General features: G+C 39.1%; 1 protein-coding gene across 1 annotated transcript; it reads left to right on the top strand.

The window, feature by feature from the left end:
- The first annotated feature begins 189 nt into the window (after positions 1-189).
- On the top strand, positions 190-12806 carry SNRPA1 (small nuclear ribonucleoprotein polypeptide A'). Its single transcript, XM_012764588.2, has 9 exons — positions 190-361; positions 2412-2559; positions 3498-3576; positions 6736-6782; positions 7057-7159; positions 7766-7845; positions 8251-8326; positions 8984-9077; positions 12543-12806. Exons 1-9 carry the CDS (start codon positions 280-282, stop codon positions 12599-12601), a joined length of 768 nt encoding a protein of 255 aa, XP_012620042.1. The 5' UTR covers positions 190-279; the 3' UTR covers positions 12602-12806.
- Positions 12807-14788: the final 1982 nt, after the last annotated feature.

Below are 14788 nucleotides of genomic sequence, written 5' to 3'. Positions count from 1 at the left end.
GCCTGGAAATAGGGTCACTCCAGAGTCCAGATACACTTCAGGAAAGAACCCAGAACCAGAAACAGCCCCAGCCCGCGCGCCAGGACGTTCTTTAGGTAAGAACCTCCCCGGGGGCGGGGTGTGTGGCTTTTTGATTGCTTCGGCCTGCCAGTCGAGCTGCGCGCGCACGCGCCGGCTGCGATTGGTGCTGCCTGGCGGCGGGGCGCGAGGCACGCTGGGACATCTCGCTGGCGGGAGGCAGCAGGCTGTCTACGGCGCGGGGCAGCGGGCGGCGGCAGGATGGTCAAGCTGACGGCGGAGCTGATCGAGCAGGCGGCACAGTACACCAACGCCGTGCGGGACCGGGAGCTGGACCTCCGGGGTGAGTCCGGGGAGCGGGCGGGTCGTCTCCGGGCCGCACCGCGGCGCCTTATGGTCCGCGCCCCCGCGGCGTGCGCCGAAGGCGGGAGCTGGGCCCGCGGGCCGGCAGTCTGGTCCCGGAGCCAGGCTGCGCTAGGACCGTCCCGGCCTGATTCTTGCCGTTGTTGCCAGGAGCACCCGGTTAGGCTCTTGTGAGCCTTCTGTTACCCCCGCTCCTGCTCGCCGCTGACTTAATTACTTCCTGGTGCATGCTTGCGGCTCTCTGCTAGGCCTTGCTTAGCGTGTTTCCCAGTCTGAACGGTTTGAGGACAGGGAAGATGGGCTTGTTAATGTTTGTAACCCTAGTACAGGGCGAGGGTTGGTTCTTAAATGATAATGTGCGTGTAGGTAGGATATGTGTTAATTATCCCTGATTTGTGAGGGAGGAAACTAAGTCCTGGAACAAAAGCAATTGTTTCCCTCCAGTATTTTCTACTTACTAGCTTAAGTTGTCTCGTATTTCCGTTTTATGAAGACATTGTAAAGATTGAACTGTTTCACCAAGGCTCTCAGCGCCGGGTGCCGTGCATGTATAAGTGACGGAAACGCTCCGAATTATTCAGATTCCAGTAGCTATTTCAACTTTAGTAGGGCTTGGTAAGAAATTGGGAGCGCAGCTAGCTTGTTAGCATTTCAGGAGACAGCTTTGGAGAGACTGCCAAGAGCAACTTCTCTGAAGATAAGATGATGCAGTCGTGGCCTGGGATTTGCTCCCACGGGGACTTAAGTTCTCAGAACCATCTGTGGGCTCTGCTTTCTGCTTAGATTTCTTGGGAAATCCCAGTGCTTTTCTTTGTTTGAAAACCACGTCGGTAGGAACGTCGACTATAGTCGATAGCCACAGATGAACGCGCACAGCCAAGCGTCGACTGTAGACTACAGCCGTGATATGAAGGCGCACAGCCGAGCGTTGACTTTAGTCTATAATTTTGAATTAACTTTTCTAATTTTTCATTTATCAAAATAAAATTGTGAACGTTTAAAAATAACGTAATGAAAACATGTATGTATATGTTACCTATTCTGATTTACATTACAAGTAAAGCTGTCTGTAAAGTAAAACAAACTTTAAGTGCTTTAAAGCTTTCCTCATCACACAATAGCAAAACGGTTTCGTGGTCAATACCCAGCACAAACTATCGTGTGGACTATGAGTGCTGGCTGTGGGCAAGGTTTGGCAGCCGTGAGTGCCATACCGAAGTGATTAAGTTTCTTAGAGAAATGTTCAGTTCAGGAGCCTCACCACTGTCACTCTCTTGGCACACCTTTGGTGATCTCTGCAATGCATTCAGTATTGAGAATATTTTGGTGCTGTACTTACTTTGATATTAGTATGTACAACTCTGAATTATATATTTTAACTTTGGCTGGGTTCATTTCTTTTTCTCCTAGCACAATAATTATGCCCAAATTAGTATTTGAGTGATTTGTTTATGGTATGATTTATCATCATGTATAAACCCTTGACCTTTATTTAACTCTGAATTGGAGCTGGAGGAGGGTAAATAAGGGGGGACTGTCATGTTATGAGGATCTTGATGGATTCTATGAACCTGGCCTGTGAGAATACAGAAGGTTGAGACAGTTGTCCACAATGTCTGAACAAGGCTTGCACACTGACAATAAGCAATTCAAAAGTATAAATTCCTGTTATGCCGCCTAGCTAGCTCTAAGGTCTTAGAACAGTGTGAGGTACCTTGTAAATGTTCTTATAAATGTTAGTTGCCAATATTACTCTTAATAAGCATCCCCATTATTATTGCCCTTGGCCTTGTTGTCATCAGCATCTTCATGTTCACTGCTAGACCATAAGCTTCATGACAATGGGGACTTGCAACTCTTTTTCTTCATTTTGTCTTGCACAGTGTTTCTGGCTTAGGTGCTAGGTAAATGCTTCCTGAATGAATCAAAGCCTTGAGTCAAATTACCATGAAATACTCTATGTTTCTATGTTTTAAGGGACTTTTTAATTATATCTTTTGTGTGTGTGTTTTTTTCCCTCCATTTTGCAGGGTATAAAATTCCTGTCATTGAAAATCTAGGTGCTACCTTAGACCAGTTTGATGCTATTGATTTTTCTGACAATGAAATCAGGAAACTGGATGGTTTTCCTTTGTTGAGAAGACTGAAAACATTATTAGTGAACAACAACAGAATATGGTAAGTGTCTGGTAGTGGAAAGTAATTGTTTTCCCCAATGTTGCAGTATTCCCTGAAGAAATTGTGGCACATACTGCCAGTTAAACCTACATGTTTCTTCTTAAAATAAGAAATGAGCTGCACTTTTCCCATAAAGATCCAGAGAGTAACTTAGCATTGGTCTACTCTTATTTGCACTATTCAGAAATCTTATATATTTTTATAATCATGGTAAGTTTCTAATTTAAATTAAAAAGATGCTGCTTTGTACACTTTTTGGCTTCTAAAACAGTTATCAGAGGAATCAAAGTAAAAGGATATATAAAGTTAAACAATTATGTGTTTGACCAAGCATCTGTCTTTACCTCATACCTTCTGCAACTTTTTTTTAACTATAACTGATTTCTAGTTTATTATTTATTGAAATTGAGATCTTTTTTTATCCTCCATTACTATGTAAACTTTATTGGAAAAAAGTTATTGAAGGTTTATAGAAGTACTAGGTGGTGAGTTAGAGTTTTTTAAGATAAAAATATTTCTCACATGTTAAGAGTTCCCTGTGGTATAGTTGTATGTCTTGTACCTGAGCTGTGAATGCAGAATCACTTGTATTACTGTGCTGCCTGCTACCAAGTGAGCTAAGTAGTTTGTTCTACCTAGGAGTCTCACTTTTTCTTAGGTTCTACTAGACAGTGTGGCAGTGGAAAGAGCCCTAGGCAGAGTCCAGGAGTCAGGGCTTCTAAAATCATCCCACTTCTATCACTGACCCTGTGGGCTCAGATAAGGCTTCCTCTTTGTTCCAAGTTTCATAGGGGTTTCAAAAGTCTCATAGGTATGTTGGAAGAAAGATCTCCAGGTCTCCTCTAATGTTGCCATCTGAGATCCTCTAAGCAAGGAGGTAGATTAAATTATTAGCTTATTTAATTTTCACTTTTACTAAAAGTCTATTTTTATTTTAGCCGTATAGGTGAGGGACTGGATCAGGCTCTGCCCTGTCTGACAGAACTCATCCTCACCAACAATAGTCTTGTGGAACTGGTAAGTTGCACAGGGAGAAAATGAATTTGTGGGGAGGGGTTAAAGGTATTATGTACTTCATATAGAAAATTTTCAAAATCCAAAAAATCTCACAGAAAATTATATCATCATCCTCTTTCTTTGTCTTTTTCTTAATTTGGGATCTGAGATTTTTAGGTTATATATGCACAAGTAGTTATTCTGAATTGAGATGTGCTAGAATTGTCAAACACACACCACATTTCAAAGACTTAGTAAAAAAAAAATGTAAACTATCTCAATTTTTATATTGTTGTTGAAATGATAATAATTTGAATAATAGGTTAAAAGGTATATTAAAATTAGTTTCAAATGTTTATTTTAATGTGGCTGCTAGGAAATTTTTAATTATATATCTGACATGCATTAAATTTTGTTGAACAGTTCTAGTCTAGAAACTTTTACTCATAATATTAGATGAACAGTCCACAGTGGAACTAATTTTTGTATGATATATGGGCAAGTCTTCTTGGCAGTATGTGTATATGATCATTTTGACCTGTTTATTTTTATGCTTTTAAATTTCTGCTCTGAATATATAATTTTTAATGAAATTGAGGGAAAATACTGTTTTTTGTAACCTAAATTTTTCACATCAAGCCTAGATGTTTAAATCCATATTGTGTAAGTAATTTGGGGTTATTATGACTCTAGCTTCCTTTCCTATTTCCTTCATTGTTTAGAATGAACTGTATGTTCCTTTCCTTGTGGGCAGGGTCCATATAGCATTCTTCAGATTCTCTAAGAGATGCTTGCTTTCTCCAAAAGTAAGAAGGCACTGGTCTGTGTCTACATCCTTTCTAAAATGTGTGAAATATTCAACCTGAAATTCTCGTTCATAAGGAAAGTATCCCATAATATGTGTTGTTATAGAAAGTATAGTTCTGTTTGAAGCTTTTTGCAAAAATGAAGACTGTTGGTCTTTTCTGTTACTGAAAGAGGTATGTTAAAATCTCACATCATGGTAGTGGATTTGATCATCTCCCTGAATTCTGTCAATTTTACTTTTATATATTTTGAGGTTATCTTATTTTATACACAAATTTTAAGTTATTGATATCTTCCTTGTGAACTGAACCTTTTTATTATGTTGCTACCCTCTACCTCTGTTAATGCAGCTTTACCTTGAGATTTATTTTATCTGATATACCCAAAAAGCTTTCTTTTGGTTAGTATTGGCATGATATTTTCTATCCAAAATTTACTTTCAGCTTTTCTGTACCTTACATTTTAGATTTGTCTCTTAAAAACAGCATGATTGAAATTTTTAAAATCCAGTCTGTCTTTTAAATGAATTATCCCTATTTAATCTATTTATATTTGATGTTAATTATGGTAGAATTATTCCAATTTGTCTTTTTTTTTTTAATTAGCTTCTTTTTTTTTTTATTTCGGCATATTATGGGGGTACAGATTTTAAGGTTTCAATAAATGCCCATTTCCCCCCAATTTGTCTTTTTTCTGGGGCTTTTTGTCCCCCCCTCATTCCCGTCTGCATTTCTTTTTTTTCTTTTTTTTTTTGAGACAGAGTCTCGCTTTGTTGTCCAGGCTAGAGTGAGTGCCATGGCGTCAGCCTAGCTCACAGCAACCTCAAACTCCTGGGCTTGAGTGATCCTTCTGCCTCAGCCTCCCGAGTAGCTGGGACTACAGGCATGCGCCACCATGCCCGGCTAATTTTTTATATATATATCAGTTGGCCAATTAATTTCTTTCTATTTATAGTAGAGACGGGGTCTCGCTCTTGCTCAGAGTGGTTTTGAACTCCTGACCTTGAGCAATCCGCCCGCCTCGGCCTCCCATGAGCTAGGATTACAGGCGTGAGCCACAGCGCCCGGCCTGCATTTCTTTTTCTCTCTTTTATTGTGCATGCTCTCTCCCTTTTGTCATTTCATTTTTCCTTCTAATGATTTAGAAATTTATTCTTTCTATTCTTAGCTTCCTAGGAATTGAAACATACATATTTATGAAAGTTTAGGGTTAACTAATAACATTACCTTCTAAACAATACAGTACCTCTCTCAACTTCTTTTGTATGTAATCTACATTTTCTTTAAATGCATCAATACTTCATCATCATGTTTTACACTGTGTATATGTAATGAAAGTTTCCACTTTTTGTTCTTTATTCCTTTTGAATCATTAGTGGTGGTATGACAATATCAAGCTCTAGAGCTCCCTCTGATTTGTTTGCGAAGTATTTAAAGATGGCAGCTTGCTTTTTGAGAACTTCTGGTTAGTGTTAAGAGTGAGAACCAAAATTGCTCGAGCCGCTTTAGACCTCATCGCAGGCTCATTGTATCATTATTAGAATATGTGGATCCTTCAGCTGCTCTTCCCAAACCGAGTACTTGTCAAGTCTTTTTGGAATTCTCCATTTTGTCATATGCCTCCTTGCCTTCCCTCTACTTCTTCTGCACAAATACTCTCACCATGCAAGTCTTGTAGCTCTCAAAATGGTTTGTTGCTACTTGTTCCTATTTTAAGATTCTTAGGGAATATCTTGTCATCTGGTTTGGTTGTAGCTATTGACCATATGTTTTTGGTTTTTCTATTCTACTACACTGTATTTTATGGAATAATTTGGGAAGATTCAAAAACTACCCTGCCTTTTCATGATTTGATTTTTTTAAAACCATACTGCTCCTTATTCTTGAAAATTTATTTAAAGAGGTTTGTGGGAGGCCTAGGATAAAAGTGCCTTCCCTGATAGTTGTCATGCCTGAAGGTGATGCTAGTAGGAAAATCCACCTTACACCAAGATTCTGGCTTCAGGTTCCCTGTATGAATAGTTGGCTCGAAGAGTCAGATCACCTTTGGCATTGTTTTCTTTTACAAATCATTGCTCAGTGGTCATTTTGAGATTGCTATAGGAAATCACTTTTTTTTTTTTTTGGTCTCTTCTGCTATTGAGACAGAATCTGTTAATGTCAAGATATTAAGTTTAAGAAGCTCAAATGTATTCACCAGTTTGTTCATGTAGAAATTATTTAAGCATTTGTGATATGCTGGTATTGGGCTTGGTGCTAGAGTGTTGAAAAAAACGAAGACAGTATGGATACTTGTTCCAAAGTCAGTCTCCATTTCAAAAATCTCAAAATAACATTGGTATTAGCATTTTTACCTGTGACTGTTACTTTACAGGGTGATCTGGACCCTTTGGCATCTCTCAAATCACTGACTTATCTAAGGTATGGAAATTATTTGTTGTGGTGATAAAGCTAAGGAAGTCCTTTAAAATAACACCTTTAGCAACCTTGACCTTAATGCAATCAGTTGAAAAGTATCTTTTAATAAAAACAAATATTGTAGATATTTCCTTAATATCACTTAAATTGTCATGAAGTTAAAATGTGAAGAATAGTGAACTTTCTCTTGATTTATAGATTCATTAAACTGTTCAAATGGACCTCTTGAATGCTGTGCTGTGAACAAGGTTGGCATTGTGTTGTTCTTTTCTTGTAGTATTCTAAGAAATCCTGTAACAAATAAGAAGCATTACAGACTATATGTGATTTATAAAGTTCCACAAGTCAGAGTACTGGATTTCCAGAAAGTGAAACTAAAAGTAAGTATTTTGTTGCATGTAAGTCATTTTAAAGTGTGTTTTTCTTTATACTTTTGTAATTGAATTTTAAAATTGTCTATTTGAGTAAATCTTACCTTTGTAATAGAAATGTTGGGGAGGGAATGTTGAGTTGGATTTTTTCTCATAACAGAGTTTATGGTATGACTTTGAGCTAAAGCTTTTTTATATCGTATTGGCCATTCCAAAGTTTACAAGATGTCAAAGCCACAATGGACACTATTAACAGTGGATTGTCTGGTTAGATACATTCCCAGTGAGGAGCTTAGTATAATCTGTATTTGAACAACTCTGATTGTTAGAATGGTTTTTCTCTTTATTGGAAGTCCAGTTTTTATTTGTTTACTTTAATATATTTTTACCTTCTTAGTTCCCTGGGATCCCCTCCTTAGTAGGAGAGGGAACTTTCTTCAGGGAGCTTCACCAGAGAAGGCAAGACCACTGTGTCTTTTAATCTGAAATTGGCTTTTTGATATTTTTACCAGCCCAGAGTATTCTAGGAGCGTTCTCTTCCATGTTTCTGAGGAATGCATCTAAATGCATGTGGTATTCCTATTTCCATTAACTCTGTGTGTGGTGTCGCTGTAGGAGCGTCAGGAAGCAGAGAAAATGTTCAAGGGCAAACGGGGTGCACAGCTTGCAAAGGATATTGCCAGGAGAAGCAAAACGTAAGATACGGATATCCAACTTAACTCTACTTCACCTTCAGAAACACTGTCTGTCTGGCAGTTTGCCTCCTACAAAATTACTCAAAAACTGTGACTAATAAGGTATTTAATTTGAGTGCCGGTAGACTATGACTGTCAGTGGTCCAAACATCAGAAGAAGTTTCTATCAGGGTAGCAGAGCAACTATTTTAGCATTTAGTCTTTAATGTGATATTATATACGTCCTGTTTTCTCTATAGGAAGATGAACTGGGTGGTGTTTCTGAAGGAGAGAGTTCTTGTATCAGTTTGTTAACAAAGATAAGATACTACACTGGTTGAATTACTTTCAAAACTTTTGAAAGTAAAAGAGAAGCAATTTCTGTTGATCTGGGTTTAACAGTTGTGTTCTTCCTCCCCTTCCAAGTTTTAATCCAGGTGCTGGTTTGCCAACTGACAAAAAGAAAGGTGGGCCATCTCCAGGGGATGTAGAAGCAATCAAGGTAATAATGTGTTAGGATTCTTGGGCTGGAAAAAGCTGAGATGGGTTTAGGACACATGTAATAAACAAGTTCTGAATACTGCAGATTCCATTTTCCCACAGTTGTTAAAATACAACTATATTTCTATTTTGAGGAAAAACTGGTTTAAAATTATTTGACCAGATTTTGACATGAATTAATTACATGAGCCAGTTCAAGTGGAGGCAGTTCTGTCTCATTTCCCCAGGATTCATTTATTACTTCAAACAGTTAGTTACCTTGGTATGCTGTCTCAGTGTTTGCCTTCCTTAATTTTTACTCTCAAAGATTTTCTGTTTGACAAATCCTGTTAAGCGATCAGTGAGAAATCTTAATTTTATAATATTGCCTCCTAAATTATCCAGTAACATAATTCAAATAGGTACTTCACTTAGTCAGAATTTTAGGGCACGCGGAATGATAATTTGCTGTCTTTTGGAAGAGGGTCTGCATCTCTTCACCAATTTTGAAAATTTATGATTTGGTTTCTAGGTTCATTTGAAGTGTACCAATGAAATTCTTCCCCCAACTATTTACTGTTCCAGCTTGAAAAGTTGCTGTGAATTTCTGGAGTTGTTTTCTGGGTGATTGATACTAGTTGAAATTAATTGTCCATCTATGCTGTCCTCTGTCCTCCAGAATGCTATAGCAAATGCATCAACTCTGGCTGAAGTGGAGAGGCTGAAGGGTTTGCTGCAGTCTGGGCAGATCCCTGGCAGAGAACGCAGATCAGGTCAGAAAGCGGTGTTCTGTTTTTGCACATTCAAATCAATGTTACACTCAAAGTGTGCCTTTCAGTTTTCAGGGGTCCTCAAACTTTTTAAACAGGGAGCCAGTTCAGTGTCCCTCAGACCATTGGAGAGTGCAGCGCACATTCCACACATGCGCACTGTGGGCCCGGGGGCAAGTAGGCTGCTAATAAGCAAGACAGGCAGCGGCGGCAAAAACACCCGGCAGCCCGGATAAATGTCCTGGGGGGGGGCCATAGTTTGAAGACCCCTGGTTTAGATGCTATAATCTAAGAATGCCAGAATAGTTCCCCTTTACATCAAATCTAATATACATGAATTTTTGTTTGTTTGTTTGTTTTTTTAAGACAGAGTCTCGCTTTGTTGCCCAGGCTAGAGTGAGTACCATGGCGTCAACCTAGCTCACAGCAACCTCAAACTCTTGGGCTCAAGCAATCCAATCCTGTCTCAGCCTCCCCAGCAGCTGGGACTACAGGCATGCACCACCATGCCCAGCTAATTTTTTCTATATATATATTAGTTGGCCAATTAATTTCTTTCTATTTATAGTAGAGACGGGGTCTCGCTCTTGCTCAGGCTGGTTTCAAACTCCTGACCTGAAGCAATCCGCCCGCCTCGGCCTCCCAGAGTGCTAGGATTAAAGGCGTGAGCCACCGTGCCCAGCCCATGAAATATTTTTGATGAATACAGTTGAGTTATAGGACTGTGGGGGGTTTCATGTAAAAGTTGAAACAAGCATTATTTCAAAGTCATGGAGTAAACTGAACACTAGAGTTAACCATGTGGACTGTTACGTGTGTGTGTGAGGTAGCTTAGTAGTTAGGAGCATGGACTCTAGAGCCAAGAAGCATGAGGCTCAAATCTCAGCCTCACCAGCTCTGTCCTTGCACAAGTTTCTTAAAGTCTATTTCCTCATCTTTAAATCTGAGATGATGATAGTACCAACCTTAGAAGGTTGTTGAGATAATTAAGAGACTGTGCTTAGCACAAGATTTGACATTAGTGAGTTTTTGATAAGTGGTAACTATTGTAATATTTATTCAAGTGCAACATGTTGGGCAACGGACATATAAAATAAAAAAATATTCAAATATATATTACAAGTTTTGATATGAATATAACTGGGGACTTCTACCTAGACCAGTAGCTCAGGGAGAGTTTCCTGGGGAAAGAATGTGTGAGCTAGGAGCTAAAAAATGGGTAAGACATTTTTTAAGACCAGTGACTCTTGGCAGTGTGGTCTGTGGGCCTCTGGGAGTCTTTGAGGTCAAAGTAGTTTCTGTAGTACCACCAAGGTGTTACTTTGTTTTTTTCATTGTATTAACATTTGCACTGATGGGGCAAGAGAAATGGTAGGTAGAACTGCTGGTGCCTCATGGCAGTGGCCAAAATGATAGTAGTTATTATATTCCCTGCTATGCACTCCTGGTAAAATATATATACCATTTTCACTTAAGAGTGTCCTAAATGAAGCAATGAAAGTTATTTTATTAAATATCACCCCTTTCTGGGTGACAGAATGGGACATATGCATATCTATATGCTTGAGTTGGATGGTTACTTCCATGCACTGGTGCAATCCTTTTCAGTTGAGAGGCAGCTATCTTCTCAAACATGAATGAAGTGAGCTTGTCCCTCAAAGAAAACAACTGACAGTAATGATTGCTGATGATAAAATTCAGTATTTCAAGCAAAAGTTAAAATTTGGAAAACTTGTATCTGTCACTGTAATCTTGACAGCTTCCCAGTATTTAAAACTTTTTCTGGGGAAATCAGTGGTAATAATGGATGTGAATTAATGGATATGACTTTTTTGATATTATAAGATGAAATAGCTCAGCAATATTTGTAAGATCTGCACAGTTCAGTGAACCAGTTTTCCAAATGATGTTACAAAATCATGCATGGGTAAAGGATACACTCAAAGTGCAAAATAGACAAATCAATTTTCAAGTAAGAGGGTATAAAAAGTTCTTTGATATGGTTTCAGAGTTCACAGTGCAAACTAACCTTTAAGAAACTACCACTTGTCAAGTTTTAGCATAGAATCTAAACAATATCCACAGTTATCTTCAAAGGCTATTAAAATATTGCTATCTTTTCTAATTATATGTCTGTGTGGCCAAATTTTCTTCATATTCTCCATTAAAAATAATATAATGCAGCAAATGGAATGCTGAAGCCAATACAAGAATCCATCTGACTGCTGTTAAGTCAAACATTACAGAGATATGCAAAGATATAAACATCAACATGTAATGGATTTATTGTTTTTGTGAATTACTATTTTTAAAAATCTTCAGTTTCAACTGCTAATATAGTATCAATAAATAACAATCTACGTAAACAAAAGCTCTTTGGGTCCTACCACTAAAAAGTGTGGAAACTGCTGAACTAGACAAGGGCAGAGAGGCATCCTAGGCAGAAGGAACTGCACAGCACACTTGAACTGAAAGCAGGGCAGTGTGAGTGAAGCTCAAGGCTTGGAAGGTGGGAAGGAATGTGGCCAGGTGAGATGACAGGAAATAAGCCCACCTAGGGTGCTGTGGGCTGTGTGCTGAATTAGGTCATCAGTCTTGAGAACATTAGAAAATCTCTCGAAGGCTTTTAAAGCCTCAGTGCAAACAAAAGTTGTGGAGAGGGCAGTATCAAAACTGCTTATGACTACAGTGTGATTGAATTACTGAATTGATTTGCTTTCTACGGAATGTTTTATTTAGCTCTTAAGTCCCTTGGGACTTTAAATGTATTCTGAAAGCACATTGGGGAGAAGAAGATAGGATATCATTCTTGGTGCCCCATTTGCCAGGTCTCAACAGGCCCAGGCTTCCAAATAGCACTTCCTAGTGGCATTCCTTGATAGTTTTGTATTTTGAAACCTGATGTTTGGATCTCACTATCAAAACAATAGATTCAAACAGTAGTAATTTTCCCAATTAACAGTGTTTCAACATTTTATTTTTCCAGAATACATTGCCGTAAATTATTGAACAAATGTAACAATCTTTTGATGATTGTTGGCAAATTTCCCTAATTTAGATATAATAATGTTACTGCCTGATCCTAGTATCTGGCATGTAGTGCCCAAGATACCCAGATGTTTTTTGAGTATTTCCAGTTTCTTTGCCCATGGTAGTGGCAAGAACTATATATGAGTATAACCTTTTTACGATCACAAAACATGAACTGTTTTCAACTACAATGGGAAGCAATGGTTTTGACTTTCATAAAACACCTTTATGACCCTTTTCCTTAGGAATTGCCCATCCCTTCAATCCCTGCCCAAAGACAGACTGACCCTGAGCTGTACGCTCCTCGAGGGGCTGCTTTTGGTCTTTTTGTACTTAGCCCAGTGCCTGGCACACATGAGCCGCAGAATGGGCACTCACATACTAAGCAAATCAAGTCTCTGAAATTGAAATGACTTCTTGTTTTGTGGTTTACTTTAGGGCCCACCGATGATGGTGAAGAAGAGATGGAAGAAGACACAGTCACAAATGGGTCCTGAGCAGTGTGGCAGATGTATAATAGGCCCTCTTGGGACACGTTTTTTGAATATCGGATAATAGCCTTGTTTGTGTCAGCAAAGTGAAATCTGTCAGCATTGTTGAAATGCTTAAAACTGCTGCTGATAATTTTGTAATATAAGTTTTGAAATTAAATGTCAGTTTTCTATAAATAGTAAAAATAAAGGCCACTCACTGTGTTGCCAAGTTGTGTGTCATTGAGGTGTTTTTGCAGTGAGATCTAAAGACATAATTTAAGATGGAAATGTGGGAGGGTGATGTTTCTAGGTAGGCTTTCCTGCCCTCTGAAATGTTTACATTTTCAAATTCTTCATAAAAGACAACCAGATTTTAGGACTTTCATGAATCAGCATCCTTTGACCTTTTTCATTAACTCTGCCTACAAACATACAAATTAATAAACTGTTCATTTGAAAAATTACAGAGGGGAAGTGTGGCTTATGCTTGTCAGGTGCTGAAATATTAGCAGAGGAGCAGCATTTTGCAACATTTAGAACATGGTAGGGGAGTCGTAGCTTCTCTGGTGGGCGGGCTAGGCACATTTTGCTCAGCTCCTAGACGCTTACTATGTTTTTTATCTGCTGGTCTTAACTAGTCAGTAGTTCCTCTCAACCATCACTTCATTTCCGTCACTTAATGATTCCTTAACCCTGACTGAATATGAAACTTAATAGGAAGGATTTTTAAAATACTAATGCCTTTGGCTCCCTGCTAGGTATTCTGATTTCTTTGTTTTGGGTGTTTTTTAAAGCATCCTGGGTGATTCCGGCTGTGAGAAACAGTCTTCTAAGTAGTCCCCTGAACAGTTTTTGGTGATTGCTGATGAAAAATACCTAAGATAGGAAGGAACTGTGCCTTCAGGGACTGACGGTCTGGCTGGGAAGACAACATCAAGAAACAGTGCTGCTAGGCCTCAGTGCAGTAGCAATGAAAAGATAAGAATGGGGTAGAGCATTCCAGAATACTTTGGGAAAGAGGTGGCACCTGGGCTTCAGGAGAACCTGGCCTTTAGGTTTCATCACTGTGACCCTAAGACATTGCTTTTACAACTCCCAACTCCTTAAGGAGCAGTTCCTCTATAAACTGTTTATTGATGGCCCAGACCAGATTGCATTGCTCTGTTCTCAAGTTTTAATCTCACTTTGGTAGGTTTGGAGATTGACATTTTTTGCAAGTTTCTGGGGCATGTAGGTACCCAGGAAATAAACAGTAGATGGATTTATAAACCCAAAGTCTTATTGTTAATATACTTTGAGGGGATGGTAACTTAATGTCTATAATTCATGTTCTCCTCTACCCCTCACCAAGAAGCCTTTTGGGATTAGAACAGGAGAAGGACTTGGGTGGGGCTCTTTAAGTTATGCTTTTTCCTGGGTTGGATCAGAGTCCAGCTCCTGAAACATCTCTGATGGCCTGGGCCAGGCCACTGAGGGTCCCTTTTCTACTCCCACGTAGCCCTTCTGTTAATGAAGGATTACCTGTTGCTTCTGCTTGATAGGACAACTGAAATGATTCAATTTTTCTTTTCCACAGTTAAGAGCCAGGGAGGCTGCCTGTTCCCATTGTTTATGAGCCACTATACTGGGTGGGACTCTAGCTGGTCAACGCCTCAGTGATGACAAGTTGATTGCAGTTAAGTGTCAGTGCCCTAAGGTAGCTTTTCTCTGATCATTTTCCTTACCTCTAAGGAGTAGCTTACTTTGGGTCTCTGGCCCTGACCACACTGTAGCACTTAGCACTGATATGAGACTTCCGTGCTATTCCCTTAATTGATCTGGACTGAGTAGGATTACTTTGATACCAAAAAGTTTAATATTTGAGGCCTAGTAATAAAAAAGTAAAGGGGTGCCTTATTACATTATATATGCCATTGTCCCAAGTGAGGACTTTGCAGAATCGACCAGAGGAAAGTGAGGGCTCCTGTGCTCAGATCTCAACCTCCATCTGTATGTTTCAGGACCAGAAAAATTGGGTTTGACCCAACTCAGATTTTCCCAGAAGCACAATATTTTCAGTGTGCAATTGTGCAGAGCTTGCAGTTTGTTCAGGATAACATCTATCATGTTATAGCCGAAGTTTTGTACCAGTTGACATAGTCATGCAAGACCCAAAAGAACATGGTTTCTATGGAACTGCATTAAGATGATTTGAATATTATTAGTTTTGTA

This window comes from Microcebus murinus, chromosome 7 (genome assembly GCF_040939455.1).
Source record: "Microcebus murinus isolate Inina chromosome 7, M.murinus_Inina_mat1.0, whole genome shotgun sequence".
In the NCBI taxonomy this organism is placed as follows: Eukaryota; Metazoa; Chordata; class Mammalia; order Primates; family Cheirogaleidae; genus Microcebus; species Microcebus murinus.
This window is presented reverse-complemented; position numbering and strand designations above follow the sequence as displayed.

Excerpts from the sequence above, each read along its gene's own strand:
- SNRPA1 (XM_012764588.2), top strand. The coding sequence starts at position 280 with ATGGTCAAGCTGACGGCGGAGCTGATCGAGCAGGCGGCACAGTACACC. Across the intron at positions 3,577-6,735 it reads ACAATAGTCTTGTGGAACTG|GGTGATCTGGACCCTTTGGC; the intron begins GTAAGTTGCACA and ends GTTACTTTACAG. Across the intron at positions 8,327-8,983 it reads GGGATGTAGAAGCAATCAAG|AATGCTATAGCAAATGCATC; the intron begins GTAATAATGTGT and ends TCTGTCCTCCAG.